The 26013-nt window shown below is 37.7% G+C and overlaps 1 protein-coding gene across 3 annotated transcripts; it reads right to left on the reverse strand.

The window, feature by feature from the left end:
* On the reverse strand, positions 1–23323 carry C9orf72 (C9orf72-SMCR8 complex subunit). 3 transcript variants are annotated; one of them, XM_048360598.1, is made up of 11 exons: positions 23257–23323; positions 15844–16331; positions 14304–14363; positions 11090–11185; positions 10292–10356; positions 7556–7628; positions 6062–6178; positions 4233–4468; positions 3235–3292; positions 2017–2126; positions 1–1894 (listed from the first exon to the last, which is right to left on the reverse strand). In XM_048360598.1, exons 2-11 carry the CDS (start codon positions 16285–16287, stop codon positions 1708–1710), a joined length of 1446 nt encoding a protein of 481 aa, XP_048216555.1. In that variant the 5' UTR covers positions 16288–16331; positions 23257–23323; the 3' UTR covers positions 1–1707. The 3 variants fall into 3 exon arrangements, with proteins under 3 accessions (XP_048216555.1, XP_048216402.1, XP_048216475.1); XM_048360445.1 differs by lacking the exon at positions 23257–23323 and adding an exon at positions 23104–23249; XM_048360518.1 differs by lacking the exon at positions 23257–23323 and having other exon boundaries at positions 15844–17877.
* Positions 23324–26013: the final 2690 nt, after the last annotated feature.

The following is a 26013-nucleotide window of genomic DNA, read 5'->3' on the forward strand; positions in this document are numbered from 1 at the left end:
TGTAAAACACAAATTTCAAAGGTATTTTATTTAAAATTCTCCATCTAGGAGAAAAAATATTAACAATATTTATACATGCTTTAATAACTTATTTCACTGTACAACTTACATTCTATACAATAATCCAGTCAGAGAAAATAATCAGTCAGCACTTAAATATGAATCTATTGTGTAAAAAGCATTAGATGGTATCTATATTGAATGTGGTATCTAAAGGTGCTATCTATACATTTTTTATGACTGACCTGCATGTAGTCATCATCTTGTTCAGGATGTGTCTCAACATTAAGATGTCTGTATTTTTCTGACTCATGATATGAAAGCTATTTGATCTTAAAGAATAGGACATATCTTTTTATTTTGCTTTTTAATTTGGGGAGGACAAAAGAGCTCTATCATTTCATCACTCTCTTGTATCATTTCCCTTTTTGTTACTTTCATAATTTTAAATAAAACATATTTATTGTGTTTGTATATATTCCTACACCAAACATTGCTGTAGCATAGAAATATGTCAGTTATTTTATAGACAGCAAAATGGTCCAACACATTAAAGAAACAAAATAAATAGACTAAAATGGTTCTGCCAAAATAGCACCTAGAAAATAGCACTCCAGTAAGTTTCTACTGCTCTTCTTATGTGATGCAGGCAACATGGAAATGACTTAAAAACTATAGACAGAAAAATGAGAGGAAGAAGACAAGAAATTTGAAAAAATATCTTAGTAGCTACTATATTGTCTAATGCATTTTATAATCTCAGAGTTATAAAGACTGCCAAATTGAGTACATGGTGGACTATGCAAGAGAACAAGATGGAAATGACTGATCAGTGGAATCTGAACTTCTTCCAAGAAATTATATTTTCCAAGGGGGGGAAAAAGGCACAGGAGGTGCACATTTCAGTTTGGCTCAAAAAATAATGAAAATGAATTTCAACTTTAGTTGTAGATAACAGCTAGTAAACAAACCCTATTTTCCTGTATCTTTTTGGATAGAGCTCAACTATACAGGATAATGACAACAACAATAATAAACACAAATAACAGACAACAAGAATAATAAATACAAACCACACAGACTGTGGTTCATCCTGGTCAGGGATTACACGCATCTGTTTAACATTTCTACACAGCCTCAGTCTTAATGGCTAAGTCAATAAAGTAGGGTCTAATAATTCTAATTAAGAATTTTCTTGATCATTGTCTTCTTCCTAAAACTTAACATGCATTCACTCTAACTTCCTTTCTGCAGAACGAAAAATTTAAATGCTCTTATTTTCCACTGATTGAAAAAGTATCACAGTAACACTATACACCACAGAACACCAGCAAATGGAAAGTCAACTAGTATTAGATCTGTAAAGCTAATTCAGGTTTCATTCTCATATATGTAAACCATGGATAATATATTTTAAAAAACAGTAGTTGTGGTCAAGTGTATATTCTATTGTTATAATTTTAACAGATAGTAATACTGTGTATTATAATTGTAAACATAAGTCCCCAAGAGAATACATCCAGGAAAAGAGACATTCAATGTGATGATGGACCTGACATCCCTTACAGATCCTATCAAACAGACTGTAGTGTATGTAACTGACTGTAGTTGCTGAGGAATGACCAGGGGAAACCAGGTTCCATACTCCACCAAGCTACTTTACCAGCAATCATGATTGTGATGAAAGACATTTAGCAAATCACACACTTAAAAAGTCATTAGAACATCTCGTTCTTGTACACTGGTGTAGAAAGGTCTTCCGAAGATAAAACAGTGTAGGCCTGGTTTAATTTTCTCAGCTAGTGCCATTATTATGTTAAGATCGCCCTCTGCTGTTAAATCAAGGTCTATCTTCAGGTTGCGAAGAGACTTAAAAGGCTTTTTCCCTTTCTGCCTACAAATAATAAACAAAAGAAAAAAGCAAACCAAACGTTATGATATAGGAAATGTTCAAAGGGATTGAAACAAAAACACAAAATGCACAAAGTTGTTGTTCTGGTTAGAAGTTTTACTCACGTATCATCTTCAATATATTTTATTAGTGTCAAGGCTTTTCTGTGAAGGACGAGCAGAAATTGTGCAAGGAAAGTACTCCTGAGAGATAAACCAGGCTTCAAATGAAAGACCTGCAGGACGAGGAACCATTTCAACATGCAGCTTTCTTGCATGCTACTTAAATAGCACATGTCCCTGATGGAACTTACAGTAGCAGAGAGCAACCCAAGAGCCAAGGCCACTGATGCCCCGGAAAGCACTATGGTGGCAGCAATGGGTCTGCAAACTTTGAAGTTTTCTATTTTATCTTTACAAATGGATGCAAAGCTTTCATTCTACACAAAAATATGCCAATGCGTACCTTATATATTAGATACTCCATGCTGTGTGGTTATGAAAGGGTAGAGAGTGGGAAGAATTTTATTTCAGCTCAAGAAATTCTGAATTGCAAGACTGAATTATCCTCCAACTAGGCAGACTATGTCACAGACCAAAATTTCTAGTTAATGTAAAGGACAGTGCCTGAGGCTAGTGCTCTATTACTTGAGCCACAGCTCCACTTCCAGCATTTTCTTTTTTTTTTTTTTGGCCAGTCCTGGGCCTAGGACTCAGGGCCTGAGCACTGTCCCTGGCTTTTTCCCGCTCAAGGCTAGCACTCTGCCACTTGAGCCACAGCGCCGCTTCTGGCCGTTTTTTCTGTATATGTGGTGCTGGGGAATCGAACCTAGGGCCTCGTGTATCCGAGGCAGGCACTCTTGCCACTAGGCTATATTCCCAGCCCCACTTCCAGCATTTTCGTGGTTAACTAGAGGCTAGTGTCTCATAGACTTCCCTGCCCCAGCTGACTTTGAACTGTGATCTTCAGATTCCAATCTCCTGAGTAGCTAAGATTAAAAATGAGATCTACTGGTAGTTGGACTAAATTTCAAAATAATTTTCATTCAATTAAGACAAATGATCCTCTGCCTCTCTTTAAAATAATAACCACTGAGTTATAAGGTAGTGTTTGAAATTTAAAAGAAAATGTTGGTTATATGAAATGGGAACTGTTGAGTTTTGTTTTTTTACTGGTAATGTACTGATTACTCATCATTGAGACTTTAGATAGGCCACAGGCATTTTCTAAAGATAAGGACCTAATCCCATATTTTTTGTCTATATATTACAGGCCCTATAGGACTTGTTTTAAAAGAAACCATATTATCTGTTTACTCTAACAACATCTGATTTCATGCTTACCTGATCTAAGAAGGCTTTCACTAAAGTGTCTCTGTGCAGAACATCTTGGAAAATATTCCTATGAAGAAAAGACAAAGGCCCAAATGTTGAAATGATTATATAAGTTTGTTTTTACAACCTGCCACAATTGTCAGTAAATTGAATTCTTATAAACAAATGTATAAGAATTCAGATGTGTATATTTTGAGAAAACTGAGGATATAAATTATTAGTAGACTATATACTTAGCATGCCTGAGGTGCTTAGTCCGATGCGCAACACCAATATATTGTGTAACATTTTATAGACAATTGATAAATTTAACTCTCAAACCTGCCATCTTGAGACAAAACTAAGACTCATCAAAACAAAATACCAGCCACAAAAATAAATACACTAATACTACTGCCCAAACCCCATACAAACTGATTGACCACTATTAACTACAGCACTTAGTGGTGATCAGTAGCTCAAAAAATATTTTTAAACAAATAGTTGAATACTTAGTTTAAGGGCTAGTCTTAGGCTTTTAAAGGAAACTATGATTATATTAAAAAACAAACATTTAAGAAAAAAGGGTGATTAAATATATCTTCATTATGATAGTACTTTTTTTTCCTTTTAAATATATTTGCTTTTACCCATAAAAGGTTTTATTTATTTGTTTTTTTGTCAGTTGTGGGGCTTGAACTCAGGGCCTGGTTGCTGTCCCTGAGCATCTTTGTGTTCAAGGCTAGCACTCTGCCACTTGAGCCACAGTGCCACTACCAGCTTTTGGTGGTTAATTGGAGATATGAGTCTCACGAGGACTTTTCTGCCCTGGCTGGCTTTGAACTGCAATCCTCAGATCTCAGCCTCCTGAGTAGTGAGGATTACAGGCATGAGCCACAGGCTAATGTAATTGTTATTATTAAGTAGTTGTACAAATGGGTTACAATTGCTTAGGTCAGATTATGAGTACAATGGTGCTTGGTCAAGACTTCCTTCTTGGTGATATGAAACGGCAGGGCATTACATACAAGTCAGGAGTGAAGCTATCGTCTGTGTAGATGATGGTGTCCTGGGCCACGTCTTCTTCTGAAGTGGCTCTCCAGAATGCTGTCAGCTCTGATCTCATGTATCTACGCTGATTAAAGATATGTTCGTGACAGGGTGGCATCTGCCTGACGGTATTGACATCCACGTCGATGTGCGTGGTGGGATAGGGGGCATACATGACTTGTCGGAAGGGGAGAACAAAGCTGCCAGTGGAATCCTGTCAAAATGAGAGGAAAACATATTGTCCAATGAGATAAGCCATTTTTTTTAAGTTAATGAAACTGGCTCTAGCCAGGCACAAGGCCAGATGTTTGTAAACTCAGGTGGCAGGAGGACTGTGAGCTCAAGGCCAACCTGGGCAAAATACTGAGATGCTATTTCATTAACGAAATAGAAGCCAAAAGGCCTCAGAGGTGGCTCAATTGGGAGTCCCTGGGTTGAATCCCAAAAGAAAGACAAAATAACAACTACAACAAAAAATAGCTTTGACTTTATTCTAAGAATTTATCATGATCTCATGCCAACCTTACTGACAACAGTGTTATGACAGCATTGGTCTTAACATTGAAACACCAGAAATAACTTAAGCTTCTAAAAAGAGGAGTGATTATATAAGTAAAATAAATTTTTAACTGCTTAGTGGCTAAAAGCAAGGTCACTAAGGTCTGTTGATATTGAAAAAGGCTTATAATATATTGTGTAAATTTCAAGGTAGGATATTCAGAATATATTCCACTTGGGAGAAATTTCTATTTGAAAGATATTATGTAACTCAAGGATACACACACTCTCTCTTTTTCTCTCTCACACACCTGATACCACGGCTTATACTTAGGCCCTTGCAGTTTTGTTTAGCTTTTTCATTCATGGCTGGTGCTCTGCCACTTGAGCCATTCTTCCAAGTCCTGCATTTTGCTCGTTAACTGGAGGTGAAAACTAGAGGTCTTCTGTGCTACAGTTATCCTCAGATTACAGCCTCCTAGTAGTTAGAATTACAGGTATAATGCCTGGCTCAGTTTTTGTTTTTTAATTCTGAGCTAGGTGGTGGTGGCTCACACCTATTAATCTCCAATTAACCAGTAAAAGGCTGGAAGTGGAGATGTGGTTTCAAATGTAAAGCACCAGGCTTGAATAAAAAAGGATAAAGGACTGTGCCCAAGTCCTGAGGAATTCAAGCCCCAGCACACACACACACACACACACACACACACACACACACACACACCTTAGGGTTAGACAATAGTTACAAAGAACCATCTTGAAAACAAAGGATATGTAATGGTGTTTCACTCATGGCACCATGTATAAATTCAAAGACATATATACTTTGCTCAGAACTATGTTAAAGGAAGTCAGTTTCTGGGCATATAAACATGAGCTGAAGTAAATGATTATACTTATAAAGTATTTTTACAGAAATCCTCAAAAATTATTTTTGCAGCTGGGCATCAGTGGCTCATGCTTATAATCCTAGCCACTCAGGAGGTTGAGATCTGAGGATTGCAGTCCAAAGCCTGCCCAAGTAGGAAATTCCGTAAGATGCTCTAATCATCTACTCAAAAAAAGCCGGAAGTGGTGCTGTAGGCTTGAATACAAAGAGGCTTAGGGATAGTTCCCAGGCCTGATTTCAAGCCAGTGGACTGGCAAACACACACACACACACACACACACACACACACACACACACACACACACCCAAATACATGAACATAAATATATAACACAATAAATATATACATTATATATGTGTACGTATATACATACATATATATTGCAACTTGGTTTTACTGGTGATAAATGGAGAGTATACCTTTAGCAGGCCTTGTACAAAGAGCCCTGACTCATATTTAAATGATGATTCTGCTTCACATAATCTGGAGCATTTCCTCTCGGCTGGTGTCAGAAAAAGGCATAATGTTCTCACTATCTATAAAAGAAAAGGGTTTTAGCATTAAAGTATGAAAGAAAAAGACTACTAGTTTGCATATGAAAGAGATTCAGAAATTTTTGTTACTGTCAAATATACTGCGAGTAATAACCATGTCTTAGTTATGTGAACAGTTCATGGGATATAATTCTTATTGCTTAAAAAAGAGATTCCTGTGGTCAAGGAAGTTTAGGAAATACTTCAAAACTAATAACACGGTACTGCAAAACCTGATATCTGAATACATACTGTGACTCCTCTGGTGAATGACATAATATACAGCGTTTCTCAGACTTATTTAACCATGGAACAAGCCCCTTACTTTAGTGGGGAGTGTAAGTGAATACAATAATTGTACGTATACTCAGTAACAACTATTTTTCACACAAGCACACAACTTTGAAGAAAATCAAATGTAATTAAATTAGGTAGCATTACTACTACTTTTGCAATTTTTTTTCTACATGTAAATCTTATGTTAATGAATATCAAGGAGGCGTGATATTTATATCTTCCTTGCAAACGAACATTTGATCAAAGCTGATTTTAAGTAGCAAGCCATTGGTGAGTTTAAAAATCTCTGATTCTAATAGGATTTGTCCTAAAGTTCTATTAATACCCTAAAGTTTTGCAGGTAAAGTCACATTTCTGGCATATATAATAATAAATAAAAACTATTCTCTAGAGGTAATGTGATGACAGAAGTACAGAAATCTGTCATAGATGGTTGTATGAGAAATATAATTTTGACAAACTATATTTCCTGTGAGTACACAGAGTATCTTAAAAATAAATAATGAATATTATGGCAAAGCAGATAATCATGTACAACATATGCCCATGTAAAAAAAATTTTAAATGAGGCCTGGGTAAATGGATATAGACATGTGCACTTTATCTGTGGATTTCTTCTAAATAATGGAAGAAAAGTACAAAATCCTTTAGTTACTGTGGAATGCTTGGAAACAACTGTTTATGAATCCTTTACTAGGCACATGGGGCTCTGAATAATATTGACAAAGGGTGAACTCTACCCACCACTCAGCAGCAACAGTTTCTTCAAAGGGTTAGATGTAGGGTAAAAATCAAAAGAATTAAATCAAGATAATGATTAAATAACATGTTTTAGGCTAGTTTCAAAAGTTTATGACTATCTTTATGTTTATTAAAATAAATGCTTTAGAATTTACTTGACATACATTTAAAATACCTAATATACAAATTTTCTCAAAATTATTTATGTACCACTAAGCCTGGTATTTTCAGTTATCAAAATGTAATGAATGCCTGAATTATTATTTAACAGCTTATTTCACACTCATGACAAGTTGGTAGCAATAAAAGTTAGATCCCATTTGGGATTCTAACATGAATTACCTTATTTACTTTCTCTGCACTGCTACCTACTACAATGGAGCAGCCACAGGTCTGTAGGTGTGAGCTGATGGCACTGTAGGTTAAAGAAAACAGATGGAAAACACTAGCTATAAAACCACTTTGCAAACAAAGAGTTAAGTGAGCCTCACATGATTCCGAATCGCTTTACATGCTATACATTACAACCGGAAGTGTAATGCTATCATTTATTTGTATAAAACTACATTTCCTTGGGGCTTTTCACAGAGATTTACTCAGTTAGTAAAGTGTCATCATTTTATAGCTGAAGAATCTGATATAGAGAGAGGCCAAGTACTGAAAGTCAAGTGGGATGAAAGATAATGTTTAATTGCCGACGCTAGTAAACTCAAGACTAAAGTGCTCTGACTTAAGCCACTGAGACCAAAATAGGTTGAACACTTATTCCTCTGACATAACATAATGAGCCTCAAGGGAACAAATGCAGACATAAAAGTAAACACCTATTGTTTCACTTCTCATTTTAAACAAAAGTTTGTGACAATCTGCAACTGTGAAGAAGCACTAACATAGAATGCAAGAATACACATATATTGACTGGAGGTGTGGTTTGAGTGGTAGAGCACCAGCCTGAGCAGAAAAAGCCTAGTATAAGTTCAGGTGTTTGTATTTAACCTCTGACAACAGGACAAAAACAAAAACAAGAACAGATTGTCTATAACACTTAGCATTAGGGACTGACACATAATTCAATAAGTAGCTATTATTGTTATCATTTACTTAAGAAGCAATAGAAAACTTTAGCTATTGACCACTAATTTTATCTGTGCCAGATACTACTATTCTAAAGTGCTTTTTTTGTGATTTACTACATTCAGTGCTCCAATAACTTTATAAAGTAGGTGCTATTATTATTTCTTATTTTACATTTTTATTTCTGTGATGCTAGGGAATAAACTCAGGGTCTCTTGCTTGCCAGTTAAACACTCTACCACTTGGGCTTCCCAAGTAGTAAGTAGGTGTTATTAGCATTCTCATTTTACAGATGTGGAAATGAAGGCACTGAATCTACAGGCAGCCAGTTCGGGTTATGCTTCACATTCTTCCATACCAAACCCCATGGTGATGTGAAAAAAATATCAGTACAGATATTAACAATTTCCATTTCCAGGCCTAAAGACAGTGAGAAGAGCAGATGCCTTAAGGCCCTAGTTTCCATCCACAGAGCACAGGAAAAAAACAGACAAGCCAGGCACCAGTGGCTCACACCTGTAATTCTAGCTACCAGGGAGGCTGAGATCTGGGGAATCCCAGTTTGAAGCTAGCCAAGACAGGAAAGTCCAAGATACTCTTATCTTCAATAAACTACTTGGAAAAAGCTGGAAGTGGCACTATGATAGAGTACTTGAGACAAAGAAGCTCAGGGATAACGCCCAGGCCTAGAGTTCAAGCCCCAGGACAAGCAAAAAAAAAAAAAAAAAAAAAGAGAAGAGAGAGAAAAAAGAAAGAAAAAAACCCAGACAACAGTTTTACTAGAAAGCTCAGGATTTTTTTTTTTTTTTTTTTTTTTTTTGGTTTGTTTTGCCAGTCCTGCGGCCTGAACTAAGGGCCTGAGCGCTGTCCCTGGCTTCTTTTTGCTCAAGGATAGCACTCTACCACTTGAACCACAGCACCACTTCCAGTTTTTTCTATATATGTGGTATATGTTAGGCAAGCACTTTACCATTCGGCCATATTCCCAGCCCAAGTTCAGGATTTTATGTACACTTATTTAAGTTTAAGCTCATTTATGGCCCAACTTAATTTGAAAGGTTTCTTCTTTTATCTTTAATGAGAAATAAAGGAAAAAAATCCCAACAAAACAGAAGACCAAGATTAAAGGAAAAAAAAAAACAGCTAAAGGACCAAGATTTCTTGTGGAGCACTATGGAGACTTAGCTTCTTTAAATTATAAAAGAACACATTAGCTAGGTTCTGGTGGCTCATGCCTGCATTCTTTGCTACTCAGGAGGCTGAGATCTGAGGATCACTGTTCAAAGCCAACGCGGGCAAGGCAGGAAAGTTCATGAGACTCTTACCTCCAATTATTCATCAGAAAATGGGAACTGGAACTAGGCTTGAAATGGTAGAGTGCTAGCTTTAAGCAAAAGAGCTCAAGGATGGGCTGGGAATGTGTCTTAGCAGTAGAGTGCTTGCCTTACATGCATAAGCCCTGGGTTTGATTCCTCAGCACCACATAAACAGAAAAAGAGAGAAGTGGCACTGTGGCTCAAGTGGTAGAGTGCTAGCCTTAAGCAAAAAGAAGTCAGGGACAGTGCTCAGGCCCTGAGTCCATGCTCCAGGACTGGCAAAAAAAAAAAAAAAAAGTTCAGGGGCTGGGAATATGGCCTAGTGGCAAGAGTGTTTGCTTTGTATACATGAAGCCCTGGGTTCGATTCCCCAGCACCACATATATAGAAAATGCTAGAAGTGGCCCAGTCCAAGGCCCAGGACTGGCCAAAAAAATAAGAAATTAATAAAATATGCATTTAAAAAAAAGTTCAAGGACAGCACCCAGATCCTGAGTTCAAGCCCCAGCACCAACAAAAGAAAAAGAAAGTGATATTATGTATATCACACACGGAGTGGAAGAAACAACAGTTCAAATATGCACTGCTATCCCTAGAATAAGTATTCTATTATTTTCTTCTAAATTTGCGTGAGTACAGATTGGTATCTTTTTTATCCAGCATTTACAAAAACAAAGAAAATTCTTACTTGAGAAGAAAGCCTTCATGACAACTGTCACCAATATCATCATCATTGAGTATGGTGTCAGCTATCTAAAAGTTCACCAAAGGGGAAACATTAGTCTGGCAATGACACAATATTGAGAGAACACTTCTAACATCTTTCTATGAAATCTAGATTCAATATAATACACTGCCCTCATTTCTGAGCATCATGAAAACCCATAAAACAATTGGTGTGCACTGCTATAACCTTTCAGAAGAACAAACTGAAAAGCTGGTCAAACAGGTTAAGTAACAATTTTTACAACTTCCCCTTCTGAACTGTCTGAATCCACACAGACCTTAAAGACAAAGTCAGTGGTAAGAAGTTTCCTAACATGTACAAACATGCATAATGTATGATTTAAAATGTCCTCAAAAGTTATTAAGAAAAACAAAATGAGTGAACATAAGTAAATTTTTTTATGGAAGGTACTAATTTGAAATGTTTTGTTTCAAAAAGCATTGCATTAAATGACAACAGTTATTATAAGGAATGGAACTTTCCCACTTTTAGGAAACACAAAAATGGTGAGATAAGCTATCAGGATCAGAAGACTTGTTTGCAGCTCAGTGGTAGAGCAGTTGCCTCGTATGATAGGAGGCAGGGAGACTGTTAGGTCAGAAAATTCAGGGTTTTATGCATGCTTACTTCTTTGTGTCTAATACTTAATATACACGGTATTATGAGAAAATGTCTACTACTGAAATTAGAATATTGCTAACTGAATCACAGTAGAATAACTCAAGTGAACTGATGAAACGTTTACCCCATAGGACTCACATTTATTTCCTCAGGAACACTGTGTGATTTCATAGATGAAAGTAGTTCCATTACAGGAATGACCTCCCCGGTAAGCATGGGAATAATACTCTGACCCTGCACAAAGAAGTAAAACAGTGACAAAAATCACTTAACAGGGATAAGCTGAGCAAAGAAAAATGAAAAAGAACAAGGACAACATGGATGGAAATCCTTGGTAACTTGTTAAAAAATAGCCCCAAACAAGTCTACTACTTAAAATATTTCTAAAGGATTTTCATGAGATTTAAATTTCTTTTCAGTTTCAGCTGTACTTCTAGCCACTCAGGAGGCTGAGATCTGTGGATCTCAGTTCAAAGCCAGCCTGAGGAGGACTGACCGTGAGACGTATATCTCCAATTAACCAGCAATAAAAGCTGGAAGTTGCGCTGGGGATATAGCCTAGTGGCAAGAGTGCCTGCCTCGGATACACGAGGCCCTAGGTTCGATTCCCCAGCACCACATATACAGAAAACGGCCAGAAGCAGCGCTGTGGCTCAAGTGGCAGAGTGCTAGCCTTGAGTGGGAAGAAGCCAGGGACAGTGCTCAGGCCCTGAGTCCAAGGCCCAGGACTGGCCAAAAAAAAAAAAAAAAAAAAAAGCTGGAAGTGGAGCTGAGGCCCAAGCACAATGTTGAGCAAAAAGTGCTCAGGGATTGCACCAAAGTCTACTGGCATATACACAAAAAATATCGGAATAAAATAAACTCATTTTTGTTACCTCATGAATGTTTCCTTTAGACAACAAAGAATCACTGATTTATCATTTGCTACTACATTCAACAATAGAGTCATGCCAAATTTAGAAAAGTATCTCCTCTGACACTATTATAAAACTTTTCTGTTAGTGGTCATTATTATATTTCCTGTTTAAAAATGAGGAATGTCACGCATAAAGAGACTCTGAAATCCTCAGTGTTTCAATCAACATGCAACCTCCGCATTCAAAATATACAATCTACCCAAATGTAAATCAAAATTATCATACATATCTTAAGCATTGAAAAAACAGAAGTGTTTCCTTCAGGGAGCTTTCAAAACAGTACTAGTTATTATAAACTCTATCACTGTTTATTATATATTTAAAAGCAGTTTTAAGTCAGCACTTGTGGAATCAAGTTGATAGCACAGATATGTCAGAAGTCTGGTTGACACCTTATTCATTCACTATCACCATCAATGTGCGAACAACTTCAGTATGTAACTCCTAGAGATGTAGGTGAAACTGCCAAATATCAGCTTTTAGCTAAACATATTTAAATTCAGTTAATTAGTTCAGTAACTTTTTCCCCATCAACATACTGTGAAATAGGTTTATTCACATCCTTACATGTGTCTTTACATTGGAACCTCTGTCATCTCTACAGCCATATACGTGTGTGTGTGTGTGTGTGTTCTTTGTAAAAAACCCCTTACATGGAAGCTACTTAAGAATTTAAAACTGATGCTACCTTTAGAAATTCCATTCTACACCATAAATCTCTATATTAAATAGTTTTAACTCTGAAAAAGATCCATCATACAGTAACCTCCAGAATTAATCAAACTCGTTTCTTTTGCTCTTTAATTTTCGAAGTTTTTACAATTACAATTAACATATGCAATCCAGTGAGAAAAATGACTGAATTTGTGTTTCTTTGCTAAGGGATTTTATCAGATGACAGCTATAAGTACCTTAAACTAGCACTGACTGAAGTTATTTCAGATTAATGTATCACTCCCAAAGCAGTATTTATTATTCCAACTAAAGCTGTTGGAAGTGCAAAATGTAAGGCATGTAAGGACTCAATTATAAGGCAATGCCTCCTTTCAGAAAGGATAATTTTGGGAATCTCTCTCCAGCTAGGTTTAGGCACGTATGGTATATTTTGCCATGGGATCTCAGACAGTTATTGCTGGAAGCAAGTGAACAGCCTCACTGATGCTCAAGAACAAAAACTCTTACCAGCTGAGCACCAAACAGGAGGGACAGGAAACCCCTCAGCTTTCTTTTCCTCTTTGTGTTTTTCTAAACTTGAAGCTTTCAGAAGGTCAATATTTCCCAATTAAGGTCTCCAGCTTTTCCCAAACATACTTTACTCCTGACATAGGAGGATACACTTTAAAGCTCCTTGAAAAACAGGCAGAAATTCAACCTAGCAAGTACAGGGTTTTGGTTAAAAAAGCAAAATCTATCTAGAAGAATTTTACCTGGTCACATACTTCCTTGTCTTAAAATAATTCTACTTAATAATTCCATAAATACCTGTTAAAATGTTGGTAAAAGAGGCCCCATTCCTAGGGGCTGACTAATTAGCAAGTGAAGACTGGGTTTCTCTCTGTGTAGGGAACCTATTTCTTAAAGTCTCAGACCTTTCCCTAGAATTACCTCACCTGGCCTGGAAAACAATTTACAGAATTACAAGCATAATAATTTGTAAAGATTATTTTTTAGGACTTTATATGTCTAGTTCCTTGTTGATGTCCTCATATTTTCAAGGTTTTTTTTTTTTTTTTTTATTCAGGGTTTGTTTTTTGATGATGCTAAGGAGAATGAAAGAAAAAAAAAAGACAATCACACATGTTTTGAGGATTAAAGTTTAGCCGGGTGCTGGTGACAGTGGCTTGTAATCCTAGTTGCTCAGGAGGTTGAGATCTGAGTATCTTGTTTCTAAGCCATGCAGGGTAGGAAAGTCCATGAGACTTTTATCTCTAAAAGGTAAGCTGCAAGAGTTTTCAAGATATAACACTAAAGAAATACTACTCTTACAGCTATGTTTCCACCCCCAGACAAAACGCCTTAGGAGTATACACTCATTCTCTTCCTGTTATAAACTCCTTCTGTAGAAATAGTTTCTCAATCCATATCTTAAAAATGCAGAAACAATTTTCATTTTTATTATGAATATGTGATCCCAAACTTCTGTGCAAACAGAAAAAAGAAGCAAAATATTAATTTGTTAAATGCAATAATCATCAGGGTTAATCAATAAAGAACCCCTCTGTAAATCACCTTTACAAGAAAGTAAAATTTAAAAAATAAAATAAAGAAATTTTCATCTAGTTTATTCTTTATACATCCACAAGGATGGTATCATTTTCAGGCTGTCAATAAATGTCTTCAAGGTTTTTAATAAGGGTAATTATCAGCCTTAAAGAGATATATGCTATGGGAAGAATGGTAATTTATAATTTAACAGTATGCAATCTGCACTTTACCTGATCTTCCATTCTCTCTGTGCCTTCTAAGACAATCTTCTGGACATTTTCTTGCCTTTCCTAAGCAAACAACAAAAAACCTTACTTTAAACCTTACTTCAAAATTTCTTGATACGAATCCATTTTTCAATGTAGATATGTTCTTGTGTAACTTAACTCACAAGAAAAATACTTTCTACTTCAGAAGAAAATAGCAGGAGACAGTAAACAAATCCAACAAATCAACACTTTCATAGACAAAATAAAATAAAAACTGTCTTTATTCTGCAGTGAAAAAAAACTAATTTAGCTGAACGTAATATAATATCTGCAGTTTCAGAAAGGAAAATGACAAACTTTTTAAATTAAACAAGGTCCAGCTGAATCTAAGAATGTGGAACTTGCTTATTCTAAATGAATTTCATAAACAGCTAAAAAATAAGGAGGCAAACCTGAAAATACAGTAACATCTTAATCCATTAAAGGGAACTATTTGAAACCAGGAGTCTTATAAAATTAGTAATGTCTTAATGGATTTTTGGGTTGATATTAAGCCAGAAAGTTATAAGAATTGAATTTGTTCTTTAGACATGCCAAAAGTATAAATATCATTACATTAAACTACATGATTTAGAAGAAAACAATAATTATCTCTAACTTGTTTTATGAAATTAAAAGTAATATCTCCTAGAAATCATTCGGTACAATCTCAGTTTTCAAATTTGGGAACTTAGTGACATTAAAGGGAGCAAGGAATACTTGGCTCACAGTTTAAGGAACAACTATTTTGAATTATAATACATACACGGCAAGTGAGACAGGGCCATGCAAATGGGGGAAAATTAAAAGGTTTTAGAATCAAATATTCCAAGACAAATCCATATTCTGAGTTTACTTTTTCGAAGCAATAGCTTTTAGTTTATACCATAAGAGATGCCGTGTGCTACCTTCCTTTTTTGAAGGGCAGAGAAAGGAGATTTATTTCATGGCAGCCAAGGGAAGAGAACACTTCCATACACCTTCATCTATCTTTGGAGGTACCGACATTAATTAGTCTTAGGTTAATAGGGAGTCATATGGGTGGGATGAGAAGCTATGAATGGTTAAATCCCAAGTCGCAGGTTCAGAAGTGGTCAAATGTGGTATCAGGTGGTCTAACGGTCCCTTATCTCAGGACTGCTTAGATGGTGTCTAGTTACAATAATGGTCATTGGTCACTGTCAGATGGTCACACCCTTCCTGCTTTCCAATATGTCTGCAAAGTGACTGCAGGAGAGAATGGCTTATTTACTGTGAAGATTACAGACACCCAACCAGATCTATCCGTTTCTAACAGGGTCTCAAAATCAACAGTGATTGTTGCTAGATGAATATAATTGATTGTGTGTGTGTATATATGTATATACACACATATACATGTATATATATAAAACACAATATGTATATATATAATATGATTGATGCTAAATGAGTGTAATTCTAAAAATTAGATATAAATGTATTAGAAACTAAACTTTCAATGACCAGGTCAGCATGCTTAATAAGCTTAAACACCACTCACCTTGTGCATCCATATTCTTCCTTTCCGAATAATATGTGTTAATCTATCAACACACACTCTGTGAAGTGGGAGGTAGAAACTAAGTTCTGTCTGTGGAAGTATAATTGACAGTCCATATGTACTCCGATCTCCATTCCAGTTTCCATCAAAGATTAATGAAACAATAATTACTCCTTTTTCAGACAAGACAAAAAACTTGACATCTATAGCCCCACTTTCTGCACTGCGAAGAATTTCTCCATTCAGGGTGTGGTTGGCAAGAAAAGTGATTTCTCCGTCACTGAGAAGTACCTGTTCTGTTTTTGGAGCCCAAATATGCCTTACTCTAGGACCAAGAATATTGTCCCAGTAAGCAAAGGTGGCTGCCAATAAAGGTGATTCACCACTTAAAGCAATCTCTGTCTTTGCAACAGCTGGAGATGGGGGCGGGCAGAGAGTCGACATCACGGCATCCCAGCTCTCACATCATCCACATGCTCCAGTGATATCTAAACAAGAACATGAAAACAACAACAAAAAAAACCCACCATGATAAGGTCCAGCAATTTTAAAGACATACATCCAAACCTTGAATAATTTAGAAAAACGTTACATACATATATTCTTAGAATAGAACCTTCATTGTTCCCAAACATCTAATGATGTGCAATTCTAGTGTTGCTGGTATTTGGTACCTAAATCATTGTAACTAGAATAGGCAAAATAGGAAGGGGAAGACTCAAGAGATTGTGACACTTGTACATGGACCTATGCTTCCCCCCTCAAAAGATATGTTCAAAGGTTGACCTTCTGTAGGTGTGACTATGATATATTTAGAAATATGTGCAATCAAAACTTGGAGCCATACTAGATGAAGATTAAAACAAATCTTAATCCAGTGGCTGGTGTGCTTAAAAGGAGAGGGGGGTGAAGGAGAGAGGGAGGGCAGGATCTGGAGACATGTAGGCACAAAGGGAAGACAATCACGTGAATGAAGCCAAAGGGTAGGAATGAGGCAACCAGAAGTGGAGAAATGAGAAGATTCCTGGCAACCCTAACCACCAGAAGTAGAAGAGGCACAGAAGGAGGTTCCATGAAAGCCTTCAGATTATGCTTCTGCCAGCCTCACCTTACTCTTGGATTTGTGGCTTCCAGACTGAGAAAAAAAAAATAATAAACTGCTGTTGTCTTAAGCCATCTAGTTTATGATGACCTAGAAAGGTAATGCTAGAGCTGATGGCAGAAATCACTTAAACCTGCTGAAAGGAGTTAAATAAAGCACCAAAACTCGAACTCAAGACTAAAGCCATATCAAAAAATGACCAAAGTTCTCTTGCCTCTAGTGGTAATGTTTTCTGCTATTGCAAAACAATTATACATGGACTTTCTCTCAGAAAAGATCACATATGAAATAATAAAAATGATGTTCAGGTAAAAAAAATCAATCAAACAAACAAACCCAGTCTTACTGCCTCAATGAACTCTGAGTATGAAGGTACTAACATAATGGTGTTAAGATGACACTGAAATATGAAGAGAAAGACTAACAGTTACTGTATCAGTCAAGAAAACAGGATAGCATATTATCATTGTGAAGAGAGTTTTGTATACCAAGTGGCTAGAATTTTTTAAAAGGCTTCAGTTTAGAACATATAGGGAACAGAAACAATGGATGAACTCTGTCTATATCTTACAGTCTACCTTGAAAATGGACACAATGAGGAGGAAACAAGTTGACAGATAAGTTAGAAGCAAGGGCTCAACTTGTACCTCGTAGTATACCAATGATACCATACATATCACTCTGAAAAGACAAGTGTATGTAATATTAAACTGTTGTAAATAGTATAAAAAAACATACAGACTGAAAATAAAAATCTTACAATAATTTAAGTAAGTTTGAAATTGTGGAATCTATGTAGTAATGAAGGGCAGCTAACTAGTAAACTATGCTATACCTATCTTTGCCTATATGATTGCTTTGGGAGCTACCATTTGATTTATAACAAAATATGTAACAATATAAAATATATTACTTTAAAATATTATCTACACCTTGTCAAGTGACTCCAGAGTCTAATAAAAAGCAATGACATCTATTTTTGGAATCTAGTTTAACTAGTCAGTACATGCAAAAATAGTTTAACACAAAATGTAGTTTTTAAAGGTGTATTTTTTTTTTTTTGGGGGCCAGTCCTGGGGCTAGGACTCAGGGCCTGAGCACTGTCCCTGGCTTCTTTTTGCTCAAGGCTAGCACTCTGCCACTTGAGCCACAGCGCCACTTCTGGCCATTTTCTGTATATGTGTTGCTAGGGAATTGAACCCAGGGCCTCATGTATATGAGGCAAGCACTCTTGCCACTAGGCCATATCCCCAGCCCTTAAATGTGTATTTTTAACTTCAGAAATTTATTTAGGTATTATTTGCTTCTTATTCTACGTCAATTTAATAGTCTCAAGAGACCACAATGGATATAAATTGGATAGCTTGTTTAAAACATCCATGGTTCTGGATTGAACCAACCAACTGATAGTGACGAGATACAGTAATGATGTATCTGTCATCATTTACACTACCAATCAGGAGTACAAGGTTATAAATTAAGTAAATATACAAACAGGAAATTATAAATATCTTGCTTTTATTTCCTTTTTGGATAAGAAGTGTACAGTCATAAAGACAACATTACAATTCAAATATGCTACCACTACGTTGAAAATAAATGTTTCCTAAAACAAAATAGAGCCCTAGAGCAAAATTTTATTGAATTATGGGAAAACTGTTTTACCTGATTGCAAAAATTAAGCTATTATAGACCACTAATTACATTTGGTTTCATTCCTAGTATAATAAGAAGCACAAGACTACAGATTATGTTGGACTGTTTAGGTCTAAATGCCACCAAAAGAAATACAGTTGCTGCTCTTAGCCTTGGGGGCACACACGGATTCCCCGCATCCTGAAGCGGCAGACAGGATTTAACAATGGATGCTACTTTTCCTTTAAAAAACAGCTATGGTAAACTATAACTTACAAATTAGGCACGTGAGAGATTAACAATTTTAACAAATAACAAATACAACTCTAACAAGGTATGTCAATGTGATCTCTCACAATCTTAATAAACTTTTTCTTTCTGTGATGATGGGAGATGACACAAGGTCTACATGATGAGATGAAGTGAGACAAATGACACATGCACTGTGACTTTGCTTCAGGCTATCGGTGACCTTCTGCTACATCATGCAGGAGCTTTTGCTCTCAGTGATACTGGCTCACTGAGCTGTGAGGATGTTGCTGATTATATGCCTGGAGCAGATGAGGTTGATGGCTGAGAAGACTTAACGCTTCAAAGTTTTTTGGCCATAATCTTTTAGAAGAACACTGTAACTGGAAGTGGTCTTTATCTTTTTACCTCTACACATTGTTGCTACAGAGATTATAATCCTTCAATGACTTTAGTGCTGTGCTTTGAGCATATATTCTATAACCTTTTCCTTTAATGTTGGAGCACGTCAAATTTTGGCAGTGCCTATGTTGCTGATGGTGTCTTGGTTTCCTGTTCCTCTTTCTCTGTAGATTACTGAACAATTTCTTCCAATTCCTCATTTGTTCAACTTCCCATGTTTTTATACTTAGTCATCAAGCATGTTAGCAAATCCTTCTGCATCAAATAGTTTCTGTAGCTTCTCTAGTAAGTTTCTCATATTTCCAACAAAACATTCCTAAGTCAGTAGATCTTAGGAACCTGAGTATAGATTTTTTTTTCTTTATCTTTTGCTGGTAGTGAGCTTGAACTCACCATATGGGCACTGTCCCTGAGGTTGTTTTTTTTTTTTCCCCCTCAAGGCTAGCACTCTATCACTTGAACTACTCTTCCACTTCCAACTTTTTTGGTTAATTAAAGACAAGAGTCTTTAATGGACTTGCCAGCCCAGGCTGGCTTTGAGCCTCAAAACTCAGCCTCCTGAGTATCTGGGATAATGGGTGTGAGACACTGGTGCCCAACTTCTTTCATTCCTTTTCTTATGGGGAGGTCTTTCATCTTTTTACTTTTAAGAAGCCCTTCTCTTTGGTGTATCCAAATTGCTACCATGTAATACAACGATAGTGAACCTGACTATTGCAGTGACTACTAAGAACCAGCAGGCAGGTTGTCTAGTGTGGATACAGTAGATACATGTATCCTGGACAAACAGGTGAATCGTGCCCTGGGTGGGACAAAGCAAAAAGGTACAAAAGTCATCACACTACTCAGAATGGTATGCAAATTTAAAAAAATGTATAAATTGCTTATTCCTGCAATTTTATATTTAATGTTTCTGTAGTTGAAGGCAAGTTACTGAAAGCTTGGGTGTGTGTGTGGGAACTACAACCTACGAGATGAAATGTCACATATACATATGATTAGGAAAATTGAAAAAAAAATTTTATTAATACTTGGAGTTGCTATCTCTAGTAAGGAACACTCAAATTCAGAAACAGCAGAAAGTAAAACTGTGAAGATTGGGGGTGGGGAGATGATAGTATGATGGCCCTAAAACCAGTTAAAAAAACAAGAGACTTTTACATATGTATCTTATGTATATATTGTATACATATGTACATATATTAGCTACTCAAGAAGGTATTCAAACATTAGTCATAAAGTGAAGCCAGATTCAAATTCAGTGAAATGATGGCTTGCCACTCCTGCCAACAAAGCACAGGTCTCATGAGGGTATACTCAATATATTTCTTAGAAATAATCCAACATGTATGAGGGACAAGGTAACAAACAGTACAAGAAATGTATCCAATGCCTAACGTATGAAACTGTAACCTCTCTGTACATCAGTTTTATAATTAAAAACTTAAAAAAAAGAAATAATCCAACATATGAGACATATAATTACATTAATTAGAATCTGTTAAAACTGTTAGCAAATTGATATGTTTGAACTGCCCTTTATTTAAACATTTCCTGATTAGTATTTGGAAAGTGGACTGGCCTGCTGCTGGTATAACTCAGCATTCTACTACCTTCACTTCTAGTAACAATGTTTTTGGGGCTGGCTCTAAATCAGCTCACCTTCTAGAACAAGAGCTATTCAGGACCACTGTAAGGAGCATGAACTACCCGTAAATCAGACTCTTTGTAATACTTAAAAAAATTTCAAAATTAGGAAAGATCCACAAATGATGTTACATTCCCAACAGGGCCATTTCTCAAAGACCCAAATTTTCACCACTCCTCCCTTGGAAGTTACTCAGTTCTGTTCAAAGGTGGAATTGAAAGGAGAATTTATTGTTACTTCCTTTTTCTTTTTCTAAAATTGTTTCTCTGAAAGCAAATACTGGACTGCCAACATAGCCAAATAAAGAGGCTATTTTTTCTTTATCAACTTCTTAAGTTTTATATATATAACTATTTCCTGGAGCAGGCAAATGTTGGAACAGTGTGCAATCTAAAATGCAGTCTATAATTTCTCTCACTTTTGTTTCATATATGAAAAAAGCACAGTCATCTAGAGGCAGTTTGTAGCTGATGAGGGGTTTTCCTGAGTGGCAGGGTTTGCTGGAGGTGCCAGTTATCAGTGCCTGTGGAACACCCCCATCATATTGTATCCTCCCTTTTCCAGTTTTACTTTCTTGTGTTTCTGGGACCTATGGTCAACCTTCATGCAAAAACATGCAATGAAAATATCCAGCAGAAAATAATTCATAAATTTCCAATAGCATATTATTCGGAGTAGTGCGAAGTCTGAGGTTGACTGCTCCACGGATATGAATCCTCCTTTTATCCAGAGTACTAACACTATATATATGCAACCTGCCCTTTCATCACCTGGAGTTCTCTCCAAGGTCAGATCCCATTGCCCAGGTATAAAAGTGCTTGTGTTCAAGTGACTCTTATTTTTACTTAACAAAGGTTGAAAAAATATAGAAGATAACGTTGAGAGGTCATAGTCACAGACTTTTTATTACCACCTTTTGTTGTACTTGTTCTGTTACCAGTTACTATCCTTAATCTCTTTCTCCTCTCTTCTCTACCCCACTTTGTCTTTCTATTTTAGTGCCAATGCTGTGGCTTGACCTCATGGCCAGAACAGTCACCCTGAGCATTTTTGCTGGAGGCTACTAGCTCCTTAAGTCACAGCTCCACTTATGGCTTTTTTGGTGGATAACTGGTGATGAGAGTCTCATTGATGTTTCTGCCCTGGCTGGCTTCTGTGATCCTTAGATTTCAGCTTCCTGAGTAGCTAGGATTACAGGCATGAGCCACTGGTGCCCGGCTGTTGTTAATCTCTTACTGTGCTTAATTTATAAACAATCACAGATCTGTATGTAAAGGAAAAACATGGAATATATAGAGTGCCATAGTATGTAGAGGTATTAACAGGTGTTATTTTTCATCTGAGGGGGAGACAACATATTTCAATTGTTCTCATTCTATATTATAGTATCTCATATAGTTTGAGATGCTCTTAAGTTATACATTTTCCAAAGCTGACTTTAGGTCCTATTATTATTTCCTGTCCTATACTGGAGACTTTTCCAGACAGACAGAGAATCTTTACTTTGCATCCCTGTTGGTGAATGGGAACAAGGTGAATAAGAATTTACTCACCTGCCATAACCAGACAGCTGCTCTGTTAGATCCTAACAATCTTGGAAAGGGCCATTTTTCCTTGGCAAATGTATGCATTCCCTCCTTTTTTTCTTTCTTTCTTTTTTTGTTTTCCTGAATACAAGTCTTGGTGTAATTCACCATGTCCGGAGAACGTGTGAACACAGAAGTAATCAGTGCACTTCTGCAACTGATTACCATCAACCCAATGATGTAGAAGTCACAATGGTCACTTCCCTTAATCAGTGTGTGCAACCTCAGGGCTGTGGAGCAACCAGCTTCAGTCCCACAGGCTGAAAGGACTCTCACCCAGCACTGGGGCACACACGTTACCAGATGTCAGCACTCCTGACAAAGTTCTACTGAAATTCTGTAGGCGTGCAGGTCCACAATCCCACCCCACCTGCCGCGTCCCCTCGCGGGTGGGGATCCCCCGCCCCGCACGCGGGCCAGCAGAGCCGCACTCCCCATCGCCAGCCCCAGCCAGGCCCCTCGGCGCCCCAGGCTCCGTTCTCCTCAGCCCGGGGGAAGTGGGCAGCGCTCTCTACGGCTTCCCAAAGGATCCTCAGAGGGTAAGGGCCCGGCATGCGGCCGGAAAGCAGATGAGAGGCCCGGTCCCCATCCCGGTGCGAGCCACCGCAGTCGGGAAGCCCGGGCCCGGATACACTCACCTCCACCAGTCACTGGGGCTGGAAAGCCCCATGGGCGGTCCGGGAGGAGAGAGAAAAAGAGTGAGCCAGGCTCCGAGGAGAAGCCCCGCTGTCACCCCTGCACCGGCTCAGCAGGCTGACCCCCACAGCCGCCCGCCCGGCTCCACGACTCACCCACGCCGTCAGCGCCGCCGCCGCTGGAGGCTCCGCCACCACAGCCGCGGGCACTGGGACCGCAACCGCAGCCCACCCAGGCCACGCCCATCTCCACGCCCCAGGCCACGCCCCTTCGCGCTTCCCAGGATCATCTGGGGCGCCTGAGCCCGCGTTTGTTTACTTCTCGTTTATCCTTTTCAGTTTTTTTTTCCTTGTTCACCTTTAGTTAATATTGTGAAAGCAAATGGAAGGGGAAACAAGGCGGGGGAAGCAAAAATAGAATAGTACGCACTTTCTAGACCGACACCTTCTGCTCTGCTCCCCTAGAGAGAAAGAACCGGGCAGTACGGGCCACTGACGCACCAATCGCCATTTTTCTCATGGGCGGAACACGTCCCTGCGTGACGCACCTTCACGTCCTTACGGGACAACATAGGTTGGGTGTTGGCGCTGTCAATCAGTGGGGTGGCCTGTGGGAGGGGGCGGGGCGGTGGGCGGTTCTCATTGTCCCAGACCTGCTTGCCGGTACTGAACGTGCTGAGGGCCTCAAAAGCAGTTAGTTAGCAGTTGGAGCCAGCAGTTGTTCTTAGTTAAGAGCAGTTGTGAATAGTTTTACTTTTGATTGGCAGGCAGCGCAGTGACTTTGTTTTCTTGGCGACACACAGCTGCAGTGCTAACCTCACTGGAAGCACTAGAATATAAATCCCTATGTCGCCACCCAATTTTATTGTAGATGTCATCTTTGATGATTGCACAATATGCCAATTGTTTTTAGCTCTTGAAAAAGGCATCATTACGTTTGATATGTTTTATTTTTGGTTTTGGTCTCTGTGTATCTTTGTTTTTCACCACATATTAGTAGCACTTGACATTTTAAACATTTAAAATCAGGTAGTAAGCCAGGTTGCCGGTGGCCCCCACCTGTGATTCTAGGGACTGACAGCAGGGTAGAAGTTTGAAGCTGGTGTGGGGAGGGGGGCTGGGGGTCGTGGGAAGAGGAAAGTATGTGAGACTCTTTCTCCAATTAATCACCAAACAGTTGGAAGTGGAGATGTGGCTCAAGTGAAGTGTTAGCCTTGCAAAAAACAAACCAAGTGACAGAGCCCGGACCCTGAGTTCAAGCCCCAGAACTGGCACAAGACAAAAAAATTGTATAGTAATGAATAGACAAATACTTCGTCTAAGTCTGCACCCTCTTCAGGAATAGTCTCTTTAACACTTTTATTTGTATTAACCAAATAGTTATTACTTACCAAGTTCTTATCCTGTGTTTTGTACTATGTCCTCAGCCTACATAAGAAATTTTACTTTATGCATGAAACCAAAGAAACTTCAAATATGTAAATAGTAGTCTCTGGGAGCTGAGCGTGAGGGTGGGGTGGGGTGGGGGGGTAGGGTGAGGTGGGGGGGTGGTCAAAGGGTACAAATTTGAGGTTATATAAGATGAGTGTAATGTATAACTGGAGGACTGTAATTAATATTGTATTTTATTATTGAAATTTGCTAAGATAAAATTTTCTATACTATAATACACATAAAGATAATTTGCTTGACTGTAGTTATCACTACAAATTATATATGAAAATGTCATATAGAATGTAGATTTTGTCATCTTTGTCTGGAGATAGTGGGCTCAGAGAAAAATTTATTTATGCAAGGCCACCTACTTTAATTGATTTGGGCAGATTTGATAAAATTCCACTGGGGGTGGCAAGGACATCTTTTGGAACCAGGCGGATAATACACACACTTGGTAGTTAATACAGCCTCATGTAGGGTAAGATTGGAACTTATATAAAGTGCCCAGGGAAGGAAAATAGCTCCTAAGACAGTTTTCCTACTTCAAAATTTTACCTAGAGACAAAATAATTTCCATTGTCTACAACAGGTTTCTGGCTTTGTGCAATATCAACACCAGAAAAACTATGTTTTGTTACAGAAATGGTACAGCAGAACCTAAAATTATGTGTGATCACAAGAAACATAAGTTGTAGTATGAAACCAATATTTTGCATGACATTTTGTGACCAATGAATGTGAATTCTCCCCATCCTTTGGACTTCTAATAGAAGACTATTTAGTTATTAGTATAGTAATACAATGACTCATGACTTCCACTAGATTGGAGAAAATAAATGAAAACTCAGTAGGCAAACAGTAATGTGCAGTTACAATGTAGTTTGGTGGCTGGTAATGGCTGTATTTCCTGAAGGTGTAAAAGAGGATGATGAATATTCGATCATGCATCCCTTCCTCAGGGAACCTAAGAGAAAATGATACTGTGTTTAGTAATGTTAGCCTACTCAAAGATTGTCCTGGCAGGTCTTCAAAGTATCCAAACTGTCCCTTCAAACTATCCAAGCAAAGCACCCTCAGTAACTAGACCATTTAAGTGAAAATAACTTTTGCAAAAGAGCAATAGAAAGGGTAATTCTGATCATATGTATGCATGCATGAAAATACCTGGAGAAACCCTTTTATATAATTACTTTTGGAATTTAAAGATAAAGCTTTTTTTTTCTATAGGAATATCTCTTCAAGCAAGGAACATAATTTCCCATTGTGAATCACAATAAGACCCTTTAAGACCTTCTGTAGTACCTTGTTCTAGTAGCCTCGTACCTGTAATCCTATCTGATTAAGAGGCTGAGATCTGAGGATTTCAGTTTCAAGCCATCCCAGGCAGGTAAGTCTGTGAGACTCTTATCTCCAGTTAACCACCAGAAAACAGGAAGTGTTTCTATGGCTCAAAGTGGTAGAGTGCTAGCCTTGAGG

Source organism: Perognathus longimembris, chromosome 1, assembly GCF_023159225.1.
Source record: "Perognathus longimembris pacificus isolate PPM17 chromosome 1, ASM2315922v1, whole genome shotgun sequence".
In the NCBI taxonomy this organism is placed as follows: domain Eukaryota; kingdom Metazoa; phylum Chordata; class Mammalia; order Rodentia; family Heteromyidae; genus Perognathus; species Perognathus longimembris.

Excerpts from the sequence above, each read along its gene's own strand:
- C9orf72 (XM_048360598.1), bottom strand. The coding sequence starts at position 16,287 with ATGTCGACTCTCTGCCCGCCCCCATCTCCAGCTGTTGCAAAGACAGAG. Across the intron at positions 11,186-14,303 it reads CAGAGAGAATGGAAGATCAG|GGTCAGAGTATTATTCCCAT; the intron begins GTAAAGTGCAGA and ends TTCTTTGTGCAG. Across the intron at positions 4,469-6,061 it reads TTGTACAAGGCCTGCTAAAG|GATTCCACTGGCAGCTTTGT; the intron begins GTATACTCTCCA and ends TCATTTTGACAG.